We start from the raw sequence: 25,334 nt of genomic DNA, 5'->3' as shown, positions 1-25,334 counted from the left end.
GTACAGCAGTAGATGGTGCATTGTCACTTAAGGACATTGTCTTTTGTTGCTTTGTGTAAATGAAGAAAGAGAGTGAATGTATTGGTCACAAGGACGGTTTCTTAATCACCAAACACATAGAATCAAGATGCCAAAAAAGCAGAAAAGTTGTTTTCTAGCTTCACGTATACCTTTGCTGTTTGGATAGGGTTGTGTTCTGTCTTTACACTTTATCTTTACCATCAAAGTATCAAAGTTATTGTATTTATATCTGTATATTTATGAGATGACACTAGTTTCCCAGAGTTGCAGTAGCTGTGTCTGAGCATGAGGCAGTGGCTGCAGCATGCGTGTAATTCCCTCTGTAGACACTAGAGAGTGCTGTGGGCCAGTCACTTGTTTTGACCTTGCTTTTTAAGGTGGGGAAGGAGTGGTTTGTGTTGGGGGCTTACAGTTTCCACACCACTATAGATGGAGTGAGGGCTCCAGCCTCTATTTGCATGCATTGCAACTCGGCGTTGTACTGTTCTGTTGCACTTTTTTTCACTCTTTTTTTCACATGCATGACACAAGCATTTGCATTGGATTTGCATAATGTGGACCGTAGCAAGCACACGTTGTTACATGTTACACAAATAGTCATTGATGGTTGTTTCCTGTTGCTGTTGCACGCTCTATTACTAACTCACACATTATAGAGCCTTTGAACTTAGTTTGTCGTGACTTGAATCTGATCCCACCCCGGCCAACTTCTCCAGCTTCTTCATAACTGAATAATGATGCAACATCGTTATAACAAATCCGTTCTCCATCTCCCACATTAGTACACAGTGGCAGTGATCTGCTCTGTATCACCGTTAACGTAGTAGGAGCTGAAATCAACAGCAGTGTTAAAGGAGACTAATCTTAAACAAAGCCACATGTCACTTTAGTCTGCTCGAGAGGAAGCTACAGCACAGAAAGCTAAACATACAGATACAACTACGACTCTATTATCTTATCATGGCAAAACCACGAGTTGCACTGCCAGGGTTTAGTTACGACGCTGGAGGAACGGCTGTATCAGACGCTGTGAACGTAAATGGTCAATACAGGGAGGGAGTAAAGAGATGTGCTGGTATGCAACAGATAAAAGATCAGAAGAATCATTGGTCTAAGACTGATATTGACTTTTATCATGATCTTTGATTTTCTGACCAGCTACAGTCTCATCTCTAATATCCTGCTGGGGCCATTTTGTGTTATTCCATTCTTCATTTGTATCGTGCAGCTGATCTCAAACTCTTTGAACCAAGTAGCTCCTCTAAGTAAACTAACACATCTAAACACAGACAAGCCACCAATCGTCTACATAGATAATCACTGGTATAGATCATTATGTCATTACTATGATATCCACTCATCTGTTCACTATTCTGGGGTCACAGGGTCAGGGGGGGCTGGAGTTTATCTCAGCAGTCATCAGTTATATTTTGTATTTTTGTATGATTTGATGCCATTTATTAATCCACCAATATGGAAATAATATTTTCGGGAACTTTCATTCAGTGCGGGGGCTTAACGTCTTGCTCAAGGGCACATAAGCAGATAAGGGAATTATTTTTGTTAAGGATCTGTAAGATATTAAATGGAAGGATACTGGAGCAGAGACTTGTGGAGTGGAAAGGCTCCATTTTGTCTTGAGAGACGCATCTGCAAATTTTTAGTTTTGCTTTTCTGTGTGTGTGTGTGTGTGTGTGTGTGTGTGTGTGTGTGTGTGTGTGTGTGTGTGTGTGTGTGTGTGTGTGTGTGTGTGTGTGTGTGTGTGTGTGTGTGTGTGTGTGTGTGTGTATACTGTACATAAGAAACTGCAATGGCAATATGCTGCTTATGTGTAAGTGCCAAGAATTAGAAAGTCAGAAATATGATCCGCGTGTGAGTGAATATCATCTCACCAACAAGCCACCAAATCTAAGAAAGTGTGTGCTTATATACTTTAATGAAAGCAAACTAGTTACCTAGTTGATTGGTGTGTTATTAACCTCAGCCGCCATTATCATTAACTGAATACTGCCACTGACCAATCAGAATCAAGCTTTTATAGTAGTTAAACATTAAAAATTCAGTTAAATCTAAATGTTATCATGAAATGTGTGACTAAATTCACACTGTAGCAAAGAGCACTTCAGGTGTCACCAGTGGTACACGCAGCACAGTTTGAGAACCACTGATCTGGCGCTACAGGAAGTGGCTACAGTGGAACTCGTGACTCTAGACGTGATTATAGATTTAAAAACTGACACTAGAATCGTGAACATTACGTCATACGGGCATTAAAGGGGGTATTTATTTGGGAAAGGAGGCGTTATAAAGGTGAAGCCCGCGGCACGCAGACAGTACGTGGGTTGCCAGTTTGGGTCAGGGCCACTTCACGGACAGACCCAGCCCCTGTACAAACCAGCACCGGGACGGTTTCCACTTCCTCCCCTGTTCTTCCTCGTTTGTTTTCGTTTAATATCGGGAGGGCGAAGACTACGAAGGCGACTAATTATATTTTATTTTTATTTCATTATTTTTTTTACCACACAGGTTATAAAATGGTGTATCAGTGCGGATTGTTAACGCAGGTTTGTTTTCCACCTCCACGGTCCACGGCTACTTCCTGGTGCCACAGAGAGAGGCAGTGCTGAGTTAAAGAGACAGAAATACTGATAGAATCCACATAGAAAAAAAATACACAGAGAAGAGAAGAGAGGGGTTGGAGACGCGATAGGAACACTTGACTGGATTCTCACACATTGAAAACCCTCTCTGTCTCTTATTATTTATATTTTTGATATCCCCCTTTTTAACCGACCCGCCATTCTTCGCTGGTTTGTAAATTAATACACGGTTTGGATGACGGTTGGCTGCGGCTAAAGCGGAATTGTAACGGGGAACGTATTCCTCCCTCCGACGGAGAAGCTTCGCATAGATTTTTTTTTTCTAGACCTATTTCTGTATTATCTGATCACAATATCATCCCGGGTGTTGTTTTTATATTTTTTACCATTTCACAAGGAAGGGTTAGGGCGACGGAAGATGGGTTGTTTGGGCAACAGCAAGACTGAAGATCAACGCATCGACGAAAAGGCACAACGAGAGGCTAATAAAAAGATAGACAAACAGTTACAAAAGGAACGACAGGCGTATAAAGCCACCCACAGGCTTTTATTACTGGGTAAGAATGCTTTCTGTGTGTCGGTGGCTGGAATCTAACCGTAATCCCTTTCGTTTACCGAACACGTAGCCCCATTTGACAGCGCTTGCAATAATATGTCATGGGGGTGGATATTGATGGAAGCTCCGCAGCCTACAATTAACTGGCTTCATTTCCCCCCAAAAAAAGGGCATTAGTTGTGTTTTTTCCTATTGACGCTGTCGCCGGGATGTCCTCTCTGGTCTTCCACGGCGATATATCTCCATATTTGACGTGTTTTGTTTCGTTTCTCTTGTCTTTTTTTCTTTTATCTTCGAAGGTGCGGGAGAGTCCGGAAAAAGCACCATTGTGAAGCAAATGAGGATTCTACACGTCAACGGCTTCAACGCGGAGTGAGTGTGTTGCTGCTTATTCCTTTTTATTTAAAAACGCCATAACATGCCTCGGTAAAAAATGAATCGTAATTGCTTATTCTTACGGCTTGTGTGCTAATGTGTTAAGACTGTGGAGGCCAGCGTACACAGGCTGGTGAATGATTTTCCCCAGGCACTGCAGCGCCTGTTGGGCCCAGGATCCCATGCAAAGCAAAGCAGAGCAGAGCAGCTAATGTCTTCTCCTCCTCCTCCTTCTCCTTCTCCTTCTTCTTCTTCTCTGGTGCCTCATATACAGTATCGGTGCATTCGTGAGGCTTTTTTTTTTTGACGCCGTGACACAGACACGGGGCTAAAATTCACCGTTTCCTGTTTGATATCGGTGCCTGATCGCTCTGTGATCCACTCAGGCTTTATTGATGATTTGTTTTGCTGCAAGGCCTCACTCAGCATTGCATTGATCTGAGCTGTGGTCTATTTTAAACAGGACTCACTACATGTCCCAGTCCTGCTGCTCAATGTGTTCAATCAAAGCATGTATCTGTAGATCTGTCCCAATGTTGAATCTTAACTAGGTATTATCTCCGTGTACATGTTGTCAGCTGCGTCGCCTGACTTTACCCTATAGCCTGGCACTCACCTTTATCTTAGCCTGGCTGATAAGTCTTTTGTGGGTTTTTTTTTTTTTTTTGCTGTGCTTGAGGGTTTTGTAACCGTTGCCCCACACTTTTCTATTCTGTCCTCATGCAGAGAAAAGAAACAGAAAATCCAAGATATTCGGAAAAACGTGAAGGATGCCATAGTGGTGAGTTTCCCCGGCGATCACCGCCTCATCTGCTCCGTCCCTCTGTTGTTAGATTGAACATGTCCATCCCATTTCACTGATTATAAAGGCTTACCATTTGATTTTGCCTGTATTTATCCTGTGTAATGTTTCTCTCCCTCTCTCTCTCTCTCTCTCTCTCATTCTCTCACTCTCTCACTACTTCTGCTTTGTAGACTATAGTGTCTGCGATGAGCACTTTAATACCCCCAGTCCCACTAGCCAACCCAGAGGACCAATTCAGAATCGAATACATCAAAAGCATAGCGCCTCTCTCCGACTTTGACTATTCACAGGTAAGAAGTGCATGAAGTGTGTGTGTGTGTGTGAGTGTGAGTGAGAGGACATGTGTTTGCGTTAAGGCTTTTGATGGTTCGTGTGTGTGTGTGTGACGGTTGGTTGTGTGTGTGACAAGAGAGTTTGCTGTTGGTAAGAGTCCCATGGCCGCCAATGGAGACCTCAACACGTCCAGCTCAGGGGCATCGGCTGTACTTCCACCAGAAAAGATGAAATGTTCTTTAGTTGTTGTTTACTTCGTTCTCTTTGGGGTCTACCAGCGTTTAATTCCCCCCAAGAGGTCTTCATACCCAAGAAATCCAAATGACAGCTTTACGAGAGCGACAGTCGGACTCTGGTTCTGATTCTCCTTCCTCCTTGCAGAGGCGGAACAGGCGTGTAGATTTAAAGCCATTTTGAGCGTCATGTGATTCTCTCCTCTTTGTGACGGGGCAAAAGCGTGAGGTCATGCTTTGGAAAAGGAGATAATGTTTTACATGATTTTGAAAGTCTTCCTTGTTCCAAAGCGGACTGGCCGATGCAGCAGAGAGACAATGGCACGGAATTGTTCAGTCAATCTAGGAGGTTTGGCCTTTTTTGGTAGTCAAAGTTCATCTAAAGGAAGAGATACATGTGTTATTATCTGCTCACTGTATTTAAAGCTGTTTGTGGTTGGGTTAAGAATAGTTTGGCTTCAGTTTCAGCTTCTTGGTTGGTTTGATTTCACACACTTGTTATATCTCAGGTTAATGATTCTGCTCTTGGTTATAAATGGAGATTAGAAACGAGCTTCTCAGTTTCTCTCTGGTCTGAATGTTGATGCTTCTTTAATCATAAGAACGTCAAATAAAGGTCCAGGTGTTCATGTTCTGACCGGGTCCCACTGTAAGCCTGTGTGTTGTGTTGTTTTGTGGTGTTGTGCGAGGCTCAGGGCCACGGGGAGAGTCCACGCAGAGTTCCCAGGCCACGGGGAACAACACGGCTCTGTTCCGAGCGTCCCCGCCTGTCGTCGGTCTCGGGCTTCACTCGTGTCGTCAGCAGCGTCGTTACATTGTCACTCAGTGCCACCGGGCATGACATCCAATACGGCGGGGCAGCCACACGGCCCGGGTGCTAACCTGTGGCGCTCACCTGTTGGCGCCGTTAAGACATGTGTGTAGAGATGATGTCATGGTCTGATAGGTAACTTCAAAATGAATGTCAGCTTTATGACATCTTCATCTAGAAGTCAAAATTCAATGCGTTCAGTTTGCGTTTGTTTCCCTTTACCTGATGGAGAGTGGAAGTAGACCTGAGCCGCCGGGGTTCCGTGTTCTGGTTAGGAGCTTGTGAACCGGCTGATCCTGATAACTAGGCTAAGCTGTTGCTTACATGAACGCTTCCTCCTAAAATGATCTCTGCATTTGACGTTAGCTGGATATCTACTGGAACCGAATCTGCATAGCAATAAATGGCTGTAAAACACAACACTGCACGGCGGTGATGACACGACGAGTCCCGGTGGTCAGTTTGTCTGTTTGAATGAAGCCTCTGGTTGGTTGTCGCTGTTTCTAACATAGCTAATGTTATCTTCTAACTGTGTTCTGGCGTTTTGGACCCGACGCAGTTAAAATATTGCTCCCCTGCTTTCCACCGTGATGAATCTGGATTATTCTGCATGTTGGATGTGTCTCATCCACTGTGTGTGTGTGTGTGTGTGTGTGTGTGTGTGTGGTTGGGGGGGGGGGTCAAAAATAGACACCATGTTGTTGCATTAATGAAGAAAAGGAAACCTAAATCTGTGGCTCTTGTGTTTAGTTGTAGAAGAATCTTGAGAGGAGATGTGAGAGTGACTGAAACTTGTTCCTCCCACAGAGGCCAGGTATCGGCCTGATGGCTCAATATGAAAGAGTAATGCTACATTTATGATCCAAGTGTTGATATTCTAGAGATTTAAAGAAACTGCAAGCTTAGCAGGAAGTCCGCCACGACAGAACAATCACTGTCAGTAGACTTTAGTTAATTTCGGTTGGATTTGTTTGAGGTTTTGCGGCTTCATGCCTGATAACTTTGGAAAACAAGATCCTCCACTTGTCGTGTATGGAAACGGACATGCTTGGGACCTTTTTTTTTTTTACTTTCTCGATAGCCCCCGGCCTTCATCATCAAAGCCTCCTCTTCTTTTTTAAAAGCCTCCCCCTGCAGCGGCCAGGGATAACAGTAGGAAACGAAAAAAAAGGCCCCGACACAAACGGTCGTCTATGCAAATGGAAACAAATGCTGTAGCGAGGAGCCGTGCGAGTGCGAGCCACCCGGCGGCCTCCCGTCAGCTGAAGTGGAGCCAATTCAAATGAGCCCCGGCCTCTGCTCTGGGTTTTTTTAAGCGCGGCTTCTTCCCGTCAGGCGCGTTACGGCCCGCCTGGCATCGCCTCCGTCCCTGATATGAAGTCCTGCAGGTCCCAGGGCTTCTTCTCACACTTGTGGAGCATTTTAAGCATTTAGGCTTTGGGTGTCCTTTTAATCTACAAGTCAACAATCGGCGGTTGTCTTGCCGTGAAAGGCGACACAAGCTTTATGTTCCTGAGTTCAGCTTTTACCTCCGACCATTTTAGTTCCTTTACCAGAGTAGAGAGTTACTTTACTAATTCATCGAGGGTGAAACTTAACCAGCTTCTAGGCGTGTGCGCATCAGGGACTGTCAGTGTGTCGGGTTGTGTGTGTGTGTGTGTGTGTGTGTGTGTCACATTACTTAATGTTGTCTGATGTTAACGGGGCAACCCATAATTATGAGTTTTCCCGTCACAGAACATTCCCTGCTTTGTGCTGAGTCGCGGCCCGGCGAAGTCTAACAAGTCTGGAATTTTACCTCGTCGTTCAGGTTTTTCTGCTGATTTGTTGATTTGGTAATGATAAAAAAAAAAAAAAGAAGCTCGAGTCCAGAAGCTGCTTTCCCTCTAATTGATTACTTAACGATCTGTGATATGGGGCAACGGGGCGGACGGTATGCAGGACCGGTTTAATTTAGGAATGATGTTATGAAAGATGAAACAGCCTTGAACAGTCACTCCCTCTCTCTCTCTCTCTCTCCCCCTCTCTCTCTCTCTCTCTCTCTCTCGTCTTCTGTTGTTTGCTTTTGGCTGAAGCCTGTACTATCAAGCCGAAGCCGCCTCTGAAGCTCAGCTGTCTCTCTCTGCGCGGGGCGACTGTTACCTCACACACATTCTATTAGAATCCAATCAAAACAGCCACGACCCGGCCCTGGGATCTGCTGAGGTCAGAGGTCGCTTTAAAAAACTTGAACCGTAGGAATTCCAGTTTAAAGGAGCAAACCTGTGATACGAGATATCTCCACGCTCCTAACCGCCACCAGTAAAGGCTGGTAGGCAGTGGGACGCACACCAGGATCCCCCGGGCCAATATAAATACACCATCATAAATAATATGGCTCGGATATTTGAACAGTATTCGCTGCGCCGTGGTAGCTGTGAGACGAGGCGGCCGCATTCCAACAGTGGGAGTCACGCAGTCGTACTGGTTTCACGATGCCGGCGATGCTGTGAGTGTTTGCCCTGACGGCAATTAAAGGTAGAAATGTGATTAAGCAGCTTTGCTCGCACGGAAGCGGTTGGATTCACGTCGGGCGGCGGCGAAATGAGGTCAGCGTTTAGTTTACCTGCCTTATTAATCCATTGATCTACAGTTGCCTAATGTAGGGCTAAGCATACCTGGGTTTGTGACAGTTAGGCTGAGGTGTGTAGGTTAGGTGTGAGAAAGACATCCTGCCTTAATTCGCAGTGTAATCAAAGTTTTCTAAGAGCACACAGGCGACAAACGACACGACCTGTTGTTAAGAGGAAGCCCACCAGGTGAGCAGACGCACGCGGCCACCGCTCGCTCCGGTTATCAGACGACACATCCCAATAGAATCACATCATCTAGGTTTGTTAATGATAAAAGTCGATTTATGCCAATTTGGATGATGAGGGTGTTTACGTGTTTACATAATGATGCTGATTTAAGGGCTTAATCAGAGGAGGATCAAAGTCTTAATGTGCGTGCGAACGTGCTGAGGGACGTACGAGTTCTACGCCACGCTCGCCGCGCACGTTTCCCCTTTCACGGCGAGAAACCCGGGTTTGCGTGCCGAGGAAGCAGTGGGACTCAGACCCGTGTTGGATTTCTCAAGCATTGTCAAACATTCCTCTCTCTCTCTCTGGCTGATATGTTTCACTCCGAGGTCGTAAGGTTGGCGGTATTGTCGTCTCTGTTGATCGCTCTCCTTCCTCTCCAGTCTGCAGAGAAGTGTCGTTCCCCCCCCCCCCCCCCAAAACATCTGCCCCCCTCTGTCTCATTACGGTCTAACATTCATGTTACACTGCAGCAGACACTTTTAGGTCACACAGTCCGGCTCCGATGACCTAAAACTTTATACCGTTGAATTAGATTCCACACACACACACACCCAACTCCATTACCGCTGAAGTGAAGCGGATAGGCCCGGCACCTAATCCAGACCCGGTTCTAGCCGGGCCGCCCCAGAACCGGTATCTCATGACGGGGCCGATGGACGGAGAGTTGGAACACGACCCCGGGAAGCTCGCAGGGAAGAGTTAAAAAAAAAAGAAGCTTGTGTTGAAACAAATTCCCTCCTGGTCTCTCTCTGCGTTATCAGTTCCTCTGTAGGGCACTGCAGCACACACTGCATTTATTCAAAGGCCCAGTGTCACACGCCTCTGTGGAAAAGAGCCCTGAGGACCAAACTCTGCACCCCTCCACCCTCCACCCTCCGTCCCTCCGTCCCTCCACCCTCCGTCCCTCCACCCGCTCCTCCTCCCTCCATCAAGTCCCAGCGTTCGCCTGGCCCTTCCTGGTTGTTTGGGTCTGTTGCGGTCTGCTAAAACCCCGCAAACCCGCAGAAACAAGGGCACCCAAACACGATCACAGCAGCGGACATGTATCGATACGAGCCGAGACGAGTATTAGAGCCGGACTGCAACAGAGGTGAAAGCAAATACAGGCAAGAGAGCAAATATGGCCCCATGTCCTTTTGTTAATCATGGCTGAGAGGCTCTCTCTCTCTCTCTCTCTCTCTCTCTCTCTCTCTCTCTCTCTCTCTCTCTCTCTCTCTCTCTCTCTCTCTGTGTGTGTGTGTGGTTGCTGCAGGAAGTCAAAGTAATGCCTTAAACCTCAGTCTTTGGTATAGAAAGTAAACGTTTGTATCAAAGTTGAGCCTTTCCCGACTGAAGTGTGAGTGTAGAAGTGTGTGACACGTCTATGTTTACTCCTTTTTCTGGACTAAACGTACATCAGGACTCCTTGAGGACGGGATTAGCGGATTCCTCCTTGTTGGAAGTTAATCACCGGATCTGCCGAGAGGAGATCTCCCGGAGCATGTGATCGTCTATCAGCCTCCCTTCTTCTCCCTTCTGTGGTTCGGGGGCGAGTCTCACCCCTCTGCTCTCCTCAGCCGCAGCCGGCGCGGAGTGCAGAGGGTCATGTGGTCGTTCCAGGCGAGGGGAGGAGCCGGGGCGAGGAGACATGTGCGCAGGCTAGGAGGCCAGGGCGGATATTGGCCCAATCATCTTTGTTTGGGGCCCTGCAGAGCTTCATGTCTCAAAGTCATTGATAAGATGAGCTCCGCCCCTCTCATAATGCACGCCATTGTCCAGGAGGAGGAAGTCAGCTGAAGAACTGAGACTATATATAGGCTCTGAGAAGCATCATGCCTATGGATGAGTTCTGCAGGAGTCGCTGCAACATTTGTGTGTTTAGGAAGATCAGAAAAACATTTATATACATCTTACTATCCAGGGAACGGCATGAAGCAGTGTGTGAGAGTGTGTGAAAGGCGTGTTCAGGCTCAGAGAGTTTAGAGAACCTGACCTGTGACCTGAATGTCATGAGTTTGAATTCAGGAAGTGCTGGCAAACCTGCGTGGAGGAAGTAGATGAGAAGCTCTGTAGCAGCGTATTGATAAGCAGAGGAGGCGCTCCGACACGTTAGGAACTCTTCTGCTTTTACTTTGGTGTGTTGTGTTCAATGACCTCTGGAGGGGAAGGAGTTTAGAGTTATCTGGCATATTTATTGACCGTAAACTAGGGCAGGATTTAAAGAAATAAGCGTGTTAATCTGAATTTGGTTCAGCAAATCATCCGATTCTGTCTTCTTGTTTTCTACGCCGCTCATGAGCAAGGCGTTCAGCACTCAGCTGCTCAGGCTAAGCAATGCAGTTGATGTGTTTTTGACATATTTAACTAAATCTAACCTCTAATATTCCCGATCCCGTGCTGCGATGGAGACGGAGAGTAACTCATGCGATCCCGTCATCGGTTGTTTGTACGTATACACGACACGGCGATGCTGCGTCGGCGTGCGAGGGAGAGCCGGGGGAGGAAATGCATGTGGAGATCGCTCGGTCTGATTAGAAGACAATGGATCGTTGACATGCTTGAGTAAATTGACTTAAAATCACATAATCCAGGTCTGTGACTCTGTTCGCCCTGTTCCATCTGTGCAGGACTTTAACAAACTACATACACCGATTGCCTTAATGGAAGTGGACAGTGTGTGTGTATGTGTGTGTGTGTAACTGGTCATGTATGTAATCTAACATGAGATTTCTGTGGATACCTTCATGTGTTTACGTCTCTAAACATTGGAGGGGGCAGCTTGTGTGTTTCCTGACCAGATCACGTTTAAAGTCGATGCTCGTACTTTTCCAGATGTTTTAGTGGCACAGCAGTTTGTATAGTAACCGGCTGAACATGTGACGTACATGCGTAGTTACCGGCAGTAGAACGGGGCACGGCTCTGGCAACAGGTAACGGTCGGAAGGACAAATGATGACGAGTAAGCTGTGAACTCTCTTTGATGATAAGACGAGCCGCCGCCAACGCCGCCTGGGTCCTACGTTACGCTTACAGGAATGGTACATTACTTCATGTGCACTCGGAGTTAATAGCAGCAGTGATTTATAGAAGCTAAGAAAAAGGGAGGATAATGTCTGTTTCAGGAAGGGTTAGGTGGATTTACCATCGGCTGCATTCCAGTTTGTTTGTCCCGGGTATGAGTGTCGTTAAAAGGCCTTCCTCCTTTACGTCACAACAAGTTTAGGCCTTCATGTAACCTATTATGTACGTGTTGTTATTATTATGTTACATATGTTATTGTTGGTGATCTGTTACTTAATGCTGCTTTTGTTCCCTCCAACAGGAGTTCTTTGATCACGCAAAGAAGCTGTGGGACGATGAAGGAGTGAAGGCTTGCTTTGAGAGGTCCAATGAGTACCAGCTCATCGACTGTGCACAATAGTGAGTACAACCTTTTAGAAAAACATCTTGCGGGGTTTTCATTTTGAGCTTTGACGGTGGTTAAAGAAAAGACGGAGGTTGGTGATCGCAATTAATCCTGCGATGGGTTACGCCTGCGACCATGATGTACCGGGAGGAAGAGGAGGAGGGGGGGAGGAGGAGGAGGAGGGGTAAGAGGGTTTATTTTCACAGGCCCTCAAACCGTCGTCCAACCCCTGCTGGGGTTGTTGTCTTTGTGTCGTGTTCGAGGTGAAGCTCTGCACCGTGTACCTGTGTCATGTCATGTATGAATATGGCAGAGATATGTTTACACTGGGTGTGGCACGGCAAGCAACAGTTGTGTTTGTCCTTTGGAAAACGATACACACACTATGTCTCCCCACCGCTGACGAGCTTGACCCGTATCCAGGGACGCATGCAAACTCTGCCGCCGCCGCCGCTTATCCAGACGGCCCGCAGTTGAATTCACGGCGCTTGTGTTTGTGTGACGTTGTGTTTCTCTGCATTCTAACTCTGTGGTTGTAGTGAGCAGATCCTGTTCACAGTGAGACTTTACCTGTGTAGCTGCTGGGTGATATTCCAGTTCCTCAGGCTGGACTAAAGCTAAGTGGGTCACGGCTCAGAATTGGAACCTACATTTTACACAATTGCCTCCCAGATACCGCAGTTATGAAATTCTGATAACTGCACTGTGGTAACGCACACACACCCACCTCAGTTTCCACGGGGCGGGGGGGGCAGAGTGTTTGGATGGCTCCCACCTTTGGCCGCCATCGTCTGCCAGCGGTGCACGGCAGCGGCGGGCCCCTCCGATGCCTGTAAAAGGAAGTCTGGATATGTAAAAAAAAAAAAAAAAAAGGGGGACCGGCCGATTGTAACGGCGAGCTCCCTCTGCTTCCTCTCCCTATCACCTCTGGATTCAGATGTAAATACGAGGCGGCCTGGACTCGCCTGGAAGTCGTCTTCCCGTCCCGTCCCAAAGGTCGCAGCCCGTTATCTCTCCGGGTCGGGCCAAAGGCACACTTTTATGGCTGAATAGGGATATTGTGTGGTTGGTCGGCGCGGTGCTTGGGTGCAGTGTTGAGATTGAGTTTAGATGACATAGCATGTAGACACACACACACACACACACACACACACACACACACACACACACACACACACACACACACACACACACACACACACACACACACACACACACTCTGTACACTTTTCTTTTTTTTTTTGAATATCTGCCGTTCCTTGAGCATAGATTTGACTCCGGGTCATGTTTTCCTTGGTTGCCTCAAAGCAGCTTCCACAGCAAAGGAGAGAGAGGGAGAGAAAGAGAGAGAGAGAGGGAGAGAGGGAGAGAGATAGAGAGAGAGATAGTCAGGTGATTGTTGGAGAGTCACATGAATCTGTACGGTGGAGCTGATATAGTCCAGGGTCTGTTTGTCTTTGCTGCTCTGACTCAGGCTGTGTGTCTGTGCAAGCATACATACTACTGTGTGTGTGTGTGTGTGTGTGTGTGTGTGTGTGTGTGTGTGTGTGTGTGTGTGTGTGTGTGTGTGTGTGTGTGTGTGTGTGTGTGTGTGTGTGTGTGTGTGTGTGTGTGTGTGTGTGTGTCGGTGAAAATGTTGTAAATATTTGAGTTCATATTGTGATTTGATTGACAGTACCAGGAGTGATAGATACGGCCGTCCTTCTGGAAGTTAAGACAAAGGCTCATCTTTACAAGTTTAGCTCCTGTAAACGGCTGAAGCAGGAATAAAGATGACATCATACCTGTGACACAACTGAACACGAATAAAAGACGGGGAAACGGGCTCTAAATATATTTAAATGAGCTGTAAGGTCACTGTTGTCAGCTTGAGTTCAGTCGACATGCCTCTTTCAATGACCTCGTCTTTGTCGAGCGGTTTGACTTCCAACGTGTGTGTGAATACACTCCTGAATCCAGTTTATTCACCATCTTCCGGCTTCGTTTCACTTCATGTACTTTCCGTGGCTCTGGACGGGTTAGTTAGCGGTAAGGAGCCGCTGTGTGATGTTTGTCTGTCCCATAAATCGTCGTCGTCATCATCGCTGGGGATTTCCAGCTGATGAAGATCGAGCCAACAAGTCCTCGCCTCATCTCAAAAGTCAGAACCTTGTGTTGAGTTACGATTTCAGTTCCTTGTGCGGTTCACGTCCGGGTGTTTCCTGTCAGTCACTTGTAGCTACAAACAAAATCTAAATCTTGTGGGGTTTTTTTCAGAGGAGTTCATTTTGCAATCACAGCGTTCAGTGAGAGACTCAGCTTCAGCCTCAGCTTCTATTGTGGCCGCTCACTGTGTGTTTGACCGATGCCTGGAATTTGTTAGGTTGCATTGCTTCTCACTCACTTCCTCTTAACCTCTGTGTGAACTCTTCGGAGGTTGGGGTGTGTGTGTGTGTATGTGTGTGTGGGGGGAGGGGGGGTACTGCGGGTTACACTGTGGCCGACGTGTGTGTGTGTGTGTGTGTGTGTGTGTGTGTGCGCACCTTGTTGTTATGACCACTCATTACAGTAAGTGTCTCAGTGACAGCATTAAGAGGAGGGAGGACGGCACAGAATTCACTTGTATTTCACTTATTTAGTCTTTTCACTCCTTGATTTGGAGAATTTGGCCGTTCGTCAGCCTCGGCCCCATATTTAGAGCTTGAATCACGCCTGTAGTTTTTTTGATCCCGACCCCAAACTGTAACACAGAGTGCCGGCGGAGTTCATCTTGACCTGACGCGTACCGTGATGTTTATAATCCAAACCCCATCTCAGGCAGAGGAATTCTGCCCTCAGAGCTGAGAGTCTTCAACCCAAACCCAGCGATCTAAACCTCAACCTGACCCCCAACCCAATGCGTATCCTAGCAACCCTTCCTGTATCCGACCGAGCCCCACATCAAACCGTCTGGGTCCCTGTCAACCGCTGTGGTTTCGGCTGCTTCTGCACGCTTTCACACCAACGCTGACCCTTCCGGGAAGTTTGTCATTTCAATCTCTCATCTTCTTCTTCTTCTTCTGCTCTTCACGCCTCTCGCGTTTGTCTTGAAGCCATTTTCTTCTGGAGCTGCGATGCTTGTGAGGGAGGTAGGCTGCGTCTCGGATCAAGAATGTGATAAGAGAGGCATTCCATCACTCAAAAGAGCAAATTATAGAGGAAGTTGGTCTACATGTGGCTGTTTGTGGGTGGAACAGATTGGCAGACAGCAACTTTACATCCTAACAGTCATCAAACATAATAGATATATTGTCATAAACTCTGAAAGACGAATACAGCGGAAGAAGCTCTGTCCAAACTATTAGTAAGTCCTGGCTAGCAGAGCGCCGTACGCTCCGTCGCGTCCTTCACAGACCTTCCACCCGCTCCTGTTCTCCAGCAGGCCTGAAGCTCGGACAGCCCATTGGACGAGAGGACAGGAAACACAAGTCGTGGCTGATGTCACACTTGTTATGCCACAGAGCGTGTGCCTATCGATGCTTTTGGAATCCTGTCACCCATTGATCCTCCCTCTGCGTCGCATATTTATATGTTTTAAGAGCACAGATATGTGTCTGCCGGTTGATTGATTAGGAGCTATTTTCAGCTGCGGCAGACCGTGGTTCCATCGCCGAGCCTCGGACGTGTCGCCCGCAAAATCAAAACACTCTTTCACACGCAGATCTGAACTTTCGGGGCTTTCTGCTTTTTTTTTTTCTTTTCCGTGGCGAGTTTGTGTTTGCTGCAGACGAGCGGCCGATCCGACACAATCCATATAATTTGGTATTTTTAGTGGATGATTGCCACTCAGCGTTGGACGGGCCTGTGTTGTTGTTGTTGTTGCTCTTCTGACGGCTGGGTAACAGACTCCGTGCTAGGAGCTGCTCCAGAGGAAAACGGCCCTGGATTTGGAAATAATGTAATCTGAAGCGCGGCCAAACATTACCTGATAGATAAATAAATACGGCGTGTGACTTTCCCTTCCTGATCCGGGCTCACCTTCCTCGCTGAGACAAACGCCTCGTCTGTCTGCGTCCAGCCACCCAGACAACATCGCCACGTTCTGGCACCCGTGTAGTTGATGCTGATGAGGTTTTAAGGAAAGGTCAAAGTTCAGATATGAGAGAGAACTAGGTTATATTTAGGGTAGATTGGAGGATCAAGCATCTGTCATTGTTGTAATATGTTGTATTTATTTATCATAACAATTGAGAAACATTGTACCATTAGAAACAGATGCAGTGTTATTGTGAGTCTTATCCTATAGCCAGATGAGAGCTGTAGGTCGAGCTGTGCCGGCCCACGTTAGAATGGCCGGGGTGGGGCGGGCCTCAGCAGCGCTGGTGTCATGGCGATGGCGAATCAGGGCCGCGGACAGCCACAGCTAAGGCCGCGTCGGTTCTTGGCCCGGGCCTGGGCTGGGGCTGGAGTTGGGGTGAGTGCTGGTCACGGGACTCTGTCACCAGCCTGAGGGCCGCTGACGCAGTCATCTGGGGCAGTAAAGTGCTAAGAATGGCCGCCATTGTCAGCCAGCTCCGGCCCCTGAAGGGCCTACAGAAACAGCGGGGCTACGCTTTGCAAACAGTGGCCCTCCTCTGTAAGGAGCCTCCTCTGTTCATGGAAGAAGCACAGAGAGCCATATTTGTACACCGGCTGCATGTCACTGTTCACTGTTTCTGTTGCTGTTACATCTCTCTGTTTCCTCTTTCTTTTTATATCTGAAAGCTGAAGCCAGAGGACGATGCATGCATGCAGAAAGACAGACAGACAGACAGACAGGCTGTGTGTCCTCCGTTTGTGGTCTGTTCTTTCACGTGTTAGTTATCAGGTCGTCTTCACGTGTGTGTGTTTGTCTCTGGTGTCTGCTGGCTTGTGGCTCACTGCCCCTCCTGCAAACGGAGCGTTCTGCTCTTTCATGTAACACACAGGAAGTAAACTTGCCGTAGCCGTCTGCAGAGGAGAGGTTGTTAGAGAATGCGTCTGCTGTGCACACGAAGCTGATCTGTTGGCCAATCGGAAGACTCCATACCTGCTGTGAGCCAATCAGACGCCAGGGAGACAGAGAGAGGAAATGTGTGAGGAATAGAAAACAATCCACACATCTCCTGATTAGTTTGATGTACTTTCAGCTGAGGATTACAAACTCTGACACTAAACAGAAAGCGGTGCACAGATGCATCAGTGGCACAAGCAGCTCACTGCAGCACTTCATACAAGGAGTTAGAACACGCTGAGGGTCATTCATAAAGAAATGACAGTAACAACACAACGCTGGGCTAAACCTGCGTTGTTGTGTTTTCCCCTCATTCATAAAGCTTCTCTGATGTTGATGATGAGCGCATGTTGTATGGGGGGGCGGCAGATGAGAGCGAATGAAAGTGAACGTTAACGGGACGCTGCCTTGTGAAAGGAAGATTTGGAATCAGTAAATGAAGCCACCGCCCTCTTCTTCTTCTTCTTCGTCTTCTGGGCTTCAGAGCTCAGCGTGTTAAGAGAGAGGAGGCCTTTGTCTCCGTCTCTGTCAGTTCTGCCACATGGTCGGGGGTGGGCTGGGCTGGGCGGGGGCCGTGTGTGTGTGTGTCTGTGTGTGTGTGTGTTTGATCATGAATGGCCTGGCTCCACTAGAATGCGTGAGAGATCAGATCAATAGTTGTCCATTTAGATAAAGTGACTAATCAACTGACTGGCTTAGATGTCACTTTTGTCCGTCCCTCACACTGTGTGATGCTTTTAAAACACAACACAGAAACTTAAAGCAGAAGTTTACCGTCGGATTGAGAGAATGATAATCATAATTTTTCTGAGCCTTTCCTCTTTAATGAAGAACTTCCTCATCCTGTCAGCGAGGAAATCACACAGATTCTCCACGCAAATTAACTCCAATTTCCACTTAACGAAACATTTAAAATTTTCAACAAGTTCCTCCGAATTTTTTGGAGTATTTTATATAATTTGATGTCTTTTCTTCCTGAGTTGTGACCTTCGGCCTGTGTGAGTAAACAAACATGCATCTGTGCTCTTAACCTGACAGCTGAAACGCAGCCTTATCAAACAGATCCAAAGGGAAATTCTCCTTCCACCAATAATAAGACTTCTCTCCATGAAGAGAATCATAAAAGGCCTTAATCCACTTTAACAAAAACCTTTGTGTCACTTGGTGAAATCAGATGACCTGCTGTCAGCTGACTGAGGAATAATCAAAGAGGGCACTATGGAAGTATACTCTCTGTGTGTGTGTGTGTGTGTGTGTGTGTGTGTGTGTGTGTGTGTGTGTGTGTGTGTGTGTGTGTGTGTGTGTGTGTGTGTGTGTGTGTGTGTGTGTGTGTGTGTGTGTGTGTGTGTGTGTGTGTGGCTGTGTGTGTGTGTGTGTGTGTGTGTGTGTGTGTGTGTGATTTCTAAGGGGAAATGAAGGAGTGGTTCTTCAACTGTAGAATCTGATCTACTGGAAGCTCGGTGGGACTCCATCTTAACAAACCACTGTCCTTAAGGTTGTTAGAACCCCCTGAGGGACTCTCTCTCGCTCTCTCTCTCTCTCTGTCTATGTATACAGCTCTCTTGAGGCCTGAAAGCTACAGTGCAGAGGATGTAGTTTAACACATGAAGTTCCTTACTGTATATGAAACCTTCTGTAGAGTGCGTGTGTGTGTGTGTTTGTGGACCAAAATCCACTCCCATTATTTCACTATGATACATTTCAAAGCTCTCAAAGTGACACGGCACACACCAGGCTTTATGTAGCCTGGAAGTTGGTGTATCGATGACTGTTAATGTCCTTTTCTGATCATTAAGAGGACTGAAGATGTTGTAGCAGCTCCAGTTGTCGGTCTAGAAAGCCCTCAGCCCGTCTCTGCATTTGGAAATGGTTCAGAGAGTGTAAAGCTGCCCGGCTACATGCTACATGTCACAAGACTAATGTGTTTGTGTTTTATTCCTAGAGACCAGAGGCCTGGGAGAGTCTGACGAGCTGCCTTCACATAGGAAAGGAGAGAGAGTTTACGTTTAGAAAAGTTATCTGAAGCTGAAAACAACAAACACACATTGAGTAACTTTTATCTCTCTTTCTGTGTTTCATATCTAATAGCAAAGTTGCGTCCCTATGTAGCTTGAACGCAGCCTCGTGTTCATCACAAGCTTTGTACAGGCAGATCTGTAAGAGTAACAGCGTCGGACTGAAACGCGGAAGAAAAGGGAATTCATCTTCTACTTAAAGACGGGAAAATGCTGCTATAAATAGATTTTTATTTTTGGGCTAAACTGTGCTTCCATTTTATAGGACAGAAGGAGCCACAGAGAGGCAGAGATGCTGGTGAATGGCAGATATCTACCAATCTGTTACTGTGTGCCCACCACACACACACACACACACATACACACACGCATGCATACAGACAGACGCATAGACTTACCAACCTTTCTCTCTCTGTCTCTCTCACACACACACACACACACACACTGTGGAAATTCATCACAGAAGTAACTATTGTGCGAGGGGGAAAACAAATCTGAGCAGAAATCGTCTGCGAGACAAGAGGCAAGCGTGTGCGGGGACGTTATTTATGAGCAGAGATCAGGTTTTAAATGCTGAACGCCGGGTTTATGCGCTCGGTGTTCAGCTGTTCTGAACACTTAGGAGTCCATCTTTGGCCAGTACAGGACTCTAAAGGACATGCCCAAATCTGGTAGTAGGCATATTTGTTTCACGCATTAATCGGAGGACAAAGGAGTGTGTGCTGTGTGTGTGTGCTGTGTGTGTGTGCTGTGTGTGTGTGCTGTGTGTGTGTGTGTGTGTGTGTGTGTGTGTGTGTGTGTGTGTGTGTGTGTGTGTGTGTGTGTGTGTGTGTGTGTGTGTGTGTGGTGCAGTCCAGTCCAGTCCAGCGTGCAGAAGCTTCTGTGATGTTCTGCTCTGACGGCGCACAGAGTCCACCTCACTGCTTTGTCTCCTGTTTTGGTTTTAGCTCCGTTTAGATTGATCCAAATCCAGAGTAGCTGCTGTTGTTTCTGTACATTGCCCTTTAGTGAGCTGAGACACTGCCTCCCCGTGGACATGTGTGTGAAAGAAGAGGCCGTAATGGAGCCTCGCTTCCAGGTTAGAGCTCAGCACAGCCTTTTTTTTCCTCTCTCTCTCTCTCTCCTTCTCTCTCTCTCTCTCCGCTCCCGGCTCGCAAAGTTTGCTCAGATTGCAAACAAGCAGCTTTGAAGACGGAGAGCAAACAAAAGGCCTCATGTGTGCCCGCGTCTACAGACACCGGGACATCGATTACACCCAAAATGCCGTCCGTCAACTTCCCAAACTCGACCCCCCGCACATGTGGCAAGAGCTCACGTTTGTCTTTCAGAGGCGGAGGGGACAGAAGAGACGAGGGGTCATCTGACAAAAAAGCAGAACAAGTTAGATTGGTGTGAGAGTCAGACGTCTGTCCTTAAGTTTGTGTGTGGCTTTTACTTTGGTAGGTGGAGATTAAAGAATTCTTTTATTATCAGATGAGAGCATTCTCACGTCCAGGTTGTGGCCGTTGGACCCTGAGAGGTCACAGTTTAGACGGTAACTAATCAACCAAACTCACTCTGTGTGTTAGCGGGATAGAAAGCTGGATTTTGAAAAGGAAACTTGCCGCTCTCGCCCCGGCAACACTCCCAGACCTGGACCTGCGGATAGATTAGAGCTTTAACTCGTTTGGTAGTTTTGTCTCGAATTAACTGACACACACACACACACACACACACACACACACACACACACACACACACACACACACACACACACACACACACACACACACGCTGCTGCCGGCAACCAGGAGTGTAAAGGCACAGACTGGTGGAGGACAGCGGTTGTGCTGCAGGTTCCTTGCTCAGAGATTGTGGAATTGTCGTCAGTAGCCTCTCTCTGTCGCTCTCTCTCTCTCTCTCCCTGCATGTGTGTCTCTCTCTGTCTCTCTCTCTCCCTCTGTCTCTCTCTGTCTCTCTCTTTGGCTCCCTCCCCCCACGTAGCCCCCCCCCCCCCCCTCCCCTCCTCTCCTCTGTCTCTCCCTTTTCTCCCCCTCATCTTCCAGCTCCCCCACCCCCCTTAGAGCTTATGTAAACTAGCTGTGGAGCCAGGGCAAGCTGAGGCTATTTTTAGCAGCAGCACTGCAGAGCAGAAACTGGCGGAGGGTCACGTGTGCGCAGCCGAATCAAAGGGAGTATCCCGGCAATGCGCTGTAAACAAAGGGAAGGTCAGAAGCAGAAGGTGAGACACAAAATGCCTCTGTGTTGGTTTTGCGCGTATGTGTGTGTGTGTGGGTGTGTGTCAGCGGTGGAAGAGGGACTCAAATCCTTTTACTTAAGTAGCAGTAATGCCACAATGGAACAATACTGCATTACAAGTCGAGAAAGAAAAGAAGGAAAGCCTGGATTCTAACAGCAAACAGGCCAAAGTCTCAGCAGGAACAGGAACTCCTCCTCCTCCTCCTCCTCCTCCTCCTCCTCTGTCTGATCTGAGCTGGCTGAGGCTGAACTCTGAACCTGACACACGCTACTGCTGCTGCACACGTTCATCTATAATATTATCTACACAACTCTACAGATAATAAAGTGATGATGTCATCCAAGCCAGGGTTTTTTTTCCCCCTTCCTCCAAAGATCCCTTAAATGTTTGGAGGTTGAGGATTTCTTCCTGACAGCAGCCATGTTTATTTCCTGCTGCTGAAGTGGATCAAAGTACGGAGTGTCCCAAAACGGGAATTACTCCGCTCAAAGTAGGAGTTCTCTCTCTCAAAGTTATTCTGGCGTCGGCTAAACGAGTAACTCAAATACCTCCCGCTATTTACTCAAGTACAGTACTTAGGGACATTTACTCAGTTTGTGTGTGTGTAAGCTCGCTCGCTCGCCGCCTGCTTCAGCCACAGCCTCGCTCCTAATACCCTGATAATGGGAACACACGCACAAGTGAATGAACACACACACACACACACACACCAGCTTTCCTGCGCTGTCTCCCCCTTGTACGTACGCGCACACACACACACACGCTTGCTCTCGTTTCTAACACTGCCAGAGACAGAAGGGGAGCCGGATGATCTAAGAGGGGTTTGACATGTGAGGAGACTTTTTCGCTGTCTAATCATGAGAGGCGCTCGCAGCTCCTTCCTCGCTCTTCCTCTCGGGCCTGACGGCGAGCAGCAGCAGCAGCAGCAGCAGCAGCAGACTTGAAGGCATGCTAAATCCATCAAAAAGCACATGACCACGTGTGCGAGCATTGACTTTAGCATGTTCCGCATCACATGGAGGGGCGGGGGGGCGGGTGGAGGAGTTCAAACCCCCGACTTTCAGGCCGTGGCGAGCTCCAGGTCACGCAGCCTGCAGGCCCCGGTAGCCGACAGCGTAACGTCCATCGGTGAGCGGCCACACCCGGGTCAAAGGTCGCGCTGCACCTCCACCACTGTTCAAACAAGGCCTCAACTTTCACCTCCTGTGGAATGTGGCCAGAGGGGGCACAAAGCTATTTATAGAAAGCTTTTATATATTTTCTGTCACAGCGGTTTGTTTGCCCGGCCAGTCTGAGCTGTCGGGTGTTTCATCAGGCCCTGGAGGAGGTAACCTGGGAGGCTAAGCTAAGTCAACACCAGGGCCTTAAATATGGATGACTTATTGTTGTCGGCATTAGAGCTTCTTCGTTCTAAAGACCACCAGGAAGACACGCAGCCTCATCCCGAACGCGTGTGTATCTGGGAATGTCAGAGCCGTGTTACCAGAACATCCAGTTCCTTTTTTTTTTTTTTTATGTCTTTGGAGTTCCTCCAAGCAATACTTTACCTCATAGTAACGTTTACTTAGAGAATTAATTCAACATTACACCCAAATGTTTTACAGCTGTTGCAGGTTAAGCAAAGATATATAATGTGCCATCATCTAATAATTACAGCTTATGGTATATAAATCATAGAGCGGCTGAGCAAAGAGCTGCAACACCTCCTGAGAGCAAACAGGAGGAAATGTGTTTGAGACTTTGTGTTTGCTGAAAGAAGTCTTTATTCTTTAATAGAACGTCTCTAAACCTCCTCAGTCCGCTCGGGGAGGAACTCTCCGATCGTCCGGCTCCATTTTGAGTTCTGCTTTTGCTTACAAATGAAAGCGGCGCCTCTGTTATCACCTGCAGTTGCGGCTCATCTGCTTCTTCCCCCTCGCACCGATTCAGGAAGTGGACGCTCTGGTTCCATTTCCAAAGTTTTAAATTTACATTTCGGATTGAAACTGAAACGTTTCTGCGTTTACGTTGTGTGTTTTTTGTTTCTGCTGTGTAGAGTTTGAGTCCTGGGCTCTTCCTGGGTGATGTAATGACTCTGTCCCCTCATTACTTTGTACAGATGTCATGCTAATAACCAGCATATTAAATCACATCTAATCAGTTTCCCCACATCAGCGACTATCGCAGGAGAATGGAGCCACCTTGATCATTTATACTGACCCGTCGCTTCCCTGTGTGTCTTTTTTGATTTTGGGGCTTTTTTCTTGATGTTGCTATGAAAGCATGTCCACAGTTTGCAGTGACTCATCCTCAGACTGGTCCTCTCCCAGTGAGGCTCAGCTGTACTGGGCCATGACTCCTACCATGACTCCTAGCGTGACACCTACCATCCTTATCACTCAGCTCCATTGTTTAGCTCTCATCAACTCCTATTACTCTGTGCATCTGATTCATCACGGCTGTCCGAGGCTTTTTCAGGGCATGGCCGACTTTAAGCGGAGTCTTAGCGTACGAGCAGGCGCTGCGCTCGCTCCTCTGAAGATGTGACTTATTTTGGTTTGTTGCTTGAGACGGCGGCGTTTTAGATGAATCTGTCTTTGTAAGCCTAAATTTGCTGTGCCCTCCCACCGAGCACACACACACACACACACACACACACACACACACACACACACACACACACACACACACACACACACACACACACACGCAGAAAGAGCTAGCAGAGAGCGTGGCTCTGCTTTGTGTTGATGTATGGGAGAGTCTGGGAATGGAAGGATACAAGTGCGGCCTGGCTTAGAGAGAGAGAGAGAGAGAGAGAGAGAGAGAGAGAGAGAGAGAGAGAGAGCGAGGGAGAGAGAGAGAGAGACACAGAGAGCGAGAGAGAGAGAGAGGAGTGGTATCGACAGACTGGGGTTGCCATGGGAACCCAGCTGCTAAAAGCAGGCAGGGTCAGTGTGGAAGAGAGGCTGTGTGCAGCAGGAGCGGAGGGATGCCACCCGGAGGCCGGCCTGGGTACTACACAAACAGCAACACAGGCCCGGGCGGCTCCGGCTCCCTCACACAGGTTTGGCCTGATTTGATCGGCTCAGCATTTGAATCCGAGTTTGAAACACAGGGCGACATTACACACACACACACGCACATACACACACACACGTCTAGCTTTGTTTGGTTTGTAATCAGCGGTTGTCGGGTCAGCCAGCTCGGCTCATTCCAGGGTTACGCAATCTGCAGCGATACGGCCGCCTCTCCTCTGTCTGATGTCAGATATTGCTTATTGACTCCTGATCAGCGGAGGAGAGAGAGGGTGTCGTCTCAACAGAAGACATAACGAGCCAGTTCGAACAGTGTGTGTGTGTGTGTCTGTGTGTGAAACCTGCTCCATAATGTTGATTAGACTATTTTTACCTTGTTTTCTATTTCTGTCCCAGACTAATCCTCTGCATGGCCGCTGGTGTGTTGATGTTAGGGTTGAATATTATTTCTAGAAAGCCGTAAGTCAGTGTGATTGTGTGAGCCGTTGCCCTGAGCTCTGCATAAACACAGAATTTGGGGCCTGAGTCTATTTTAAGCCGCAGCGCTGTAACGGCCCAGGTCGACACTAAACAGAGACAAAAGGGCATTACAATGTATTTCACATTTTTATACAACACCTTTCAAAACCAGGACTTGATGCGGCCCTGGAAGGAGGAATTGGCGGCTTTGAGAGAAAGCAGGCACTTTTGTTTACACAGGATTTGGTTTGACTTTCAGGAGTGTCTCCGTTCTCGCGCCTATATTTAGGAAGTACCCACTGAGCGGCTGATGGATCTGTGTGGTTCCAGATCCATCTCCCACAACGACACAGTGTTCCTGTTTGGATGGACGAGCTGAACCCGGGGCTCAGATCTTTCCACCAGGTGACCGGGAGCCCGAGCCGCGTCCCGCCTCGCCCCGCACGTGTGTCTCTTGTCTGTCCCTGCCGTATGAGACGAGTCAAGTTTACATATCAGGCCACGGTTTGGCAAACTGTAGGATAACTTTAGGATTGTTCACTTCTTGTTTGAAACCGGAAATTTGCTGTATCTGAAGGTTTCCAGTTGTTATCTGCTGGTTGGAAACAGTGCAGCCCATGTGTGTCTGTGTGTGTATGTGCTCCCCGTCCAGCAGTGAGGTTTAGAGAGCTGCCCGCCCGGTCAGTCGGACACTAAAGTGAGAGAGAGTCCA

The 25,334-nt window shown here is 47.7% G+C and overlaps 1 protein-coding gene across 2 annotated transcripts in view; it reads left to right on the top strand.

The window, feature by feature from the left end:
- LOC142998034 (guanine nucleotide-binding protein G(olf) subunit alpha) overlaps positions 1-25,334 on the top strand; it is a 36,980-nt gene that overhangs the window by 4,551 nt on the left and 7,095 nt on the right. Inside the window, exons 1-5 of one of the 2 annotated variants that reach the window (XM_076148324.1) lie at positions 2,284-3,178; positions 3,477-3,549; positions 4,279-4,333; positions 4,528-4,647; positions 11,819-11,916. In XM_076148324.1, the coding sequence (XP_076004439.1) occupies positions 3,040-3,178; positions 3,477-3,549; positions 4,279-4,333; positions 4,528-4,647; positions 11,819-11,916 (485 nt within the window). In that variant the 5' untranslated portion in view covers positions 2,284-3,039. Of the gene's footprint in view, positions 1-2,283; positions 3,179-3,476; positions 3,550-4,278; positions 4,334-4,527; positions 4,648-11,818; positions 11,917-25,334 lie in introns of those variants that run through there. The other variant, XM_076148323.1, reaches the window with a different exon arrangement.

This window comes from Genypterus blacodes, unplaced genomic scaffold, assembly GCF_046128005.1.
Source record: "Genypterus blacodes isolate CSIRO-AG114 ecotype Tasmania unplaced genomic scaffold, CSIRO-AGI_Gbla_v1 ptg000005l_1, whole genome shotgun sequence".
NCBI lineage: Eukaryota > Metazoa > Chordata > Actinopteri > Ophidiiformes > Ophidiidae > Genypterus > Genypterus blacodes.
The sequence above is the reverse complement of the archived record's forward strand: the minus strand, read 5'-3'. Positions and strand labels throughout refer to the sequence as shown.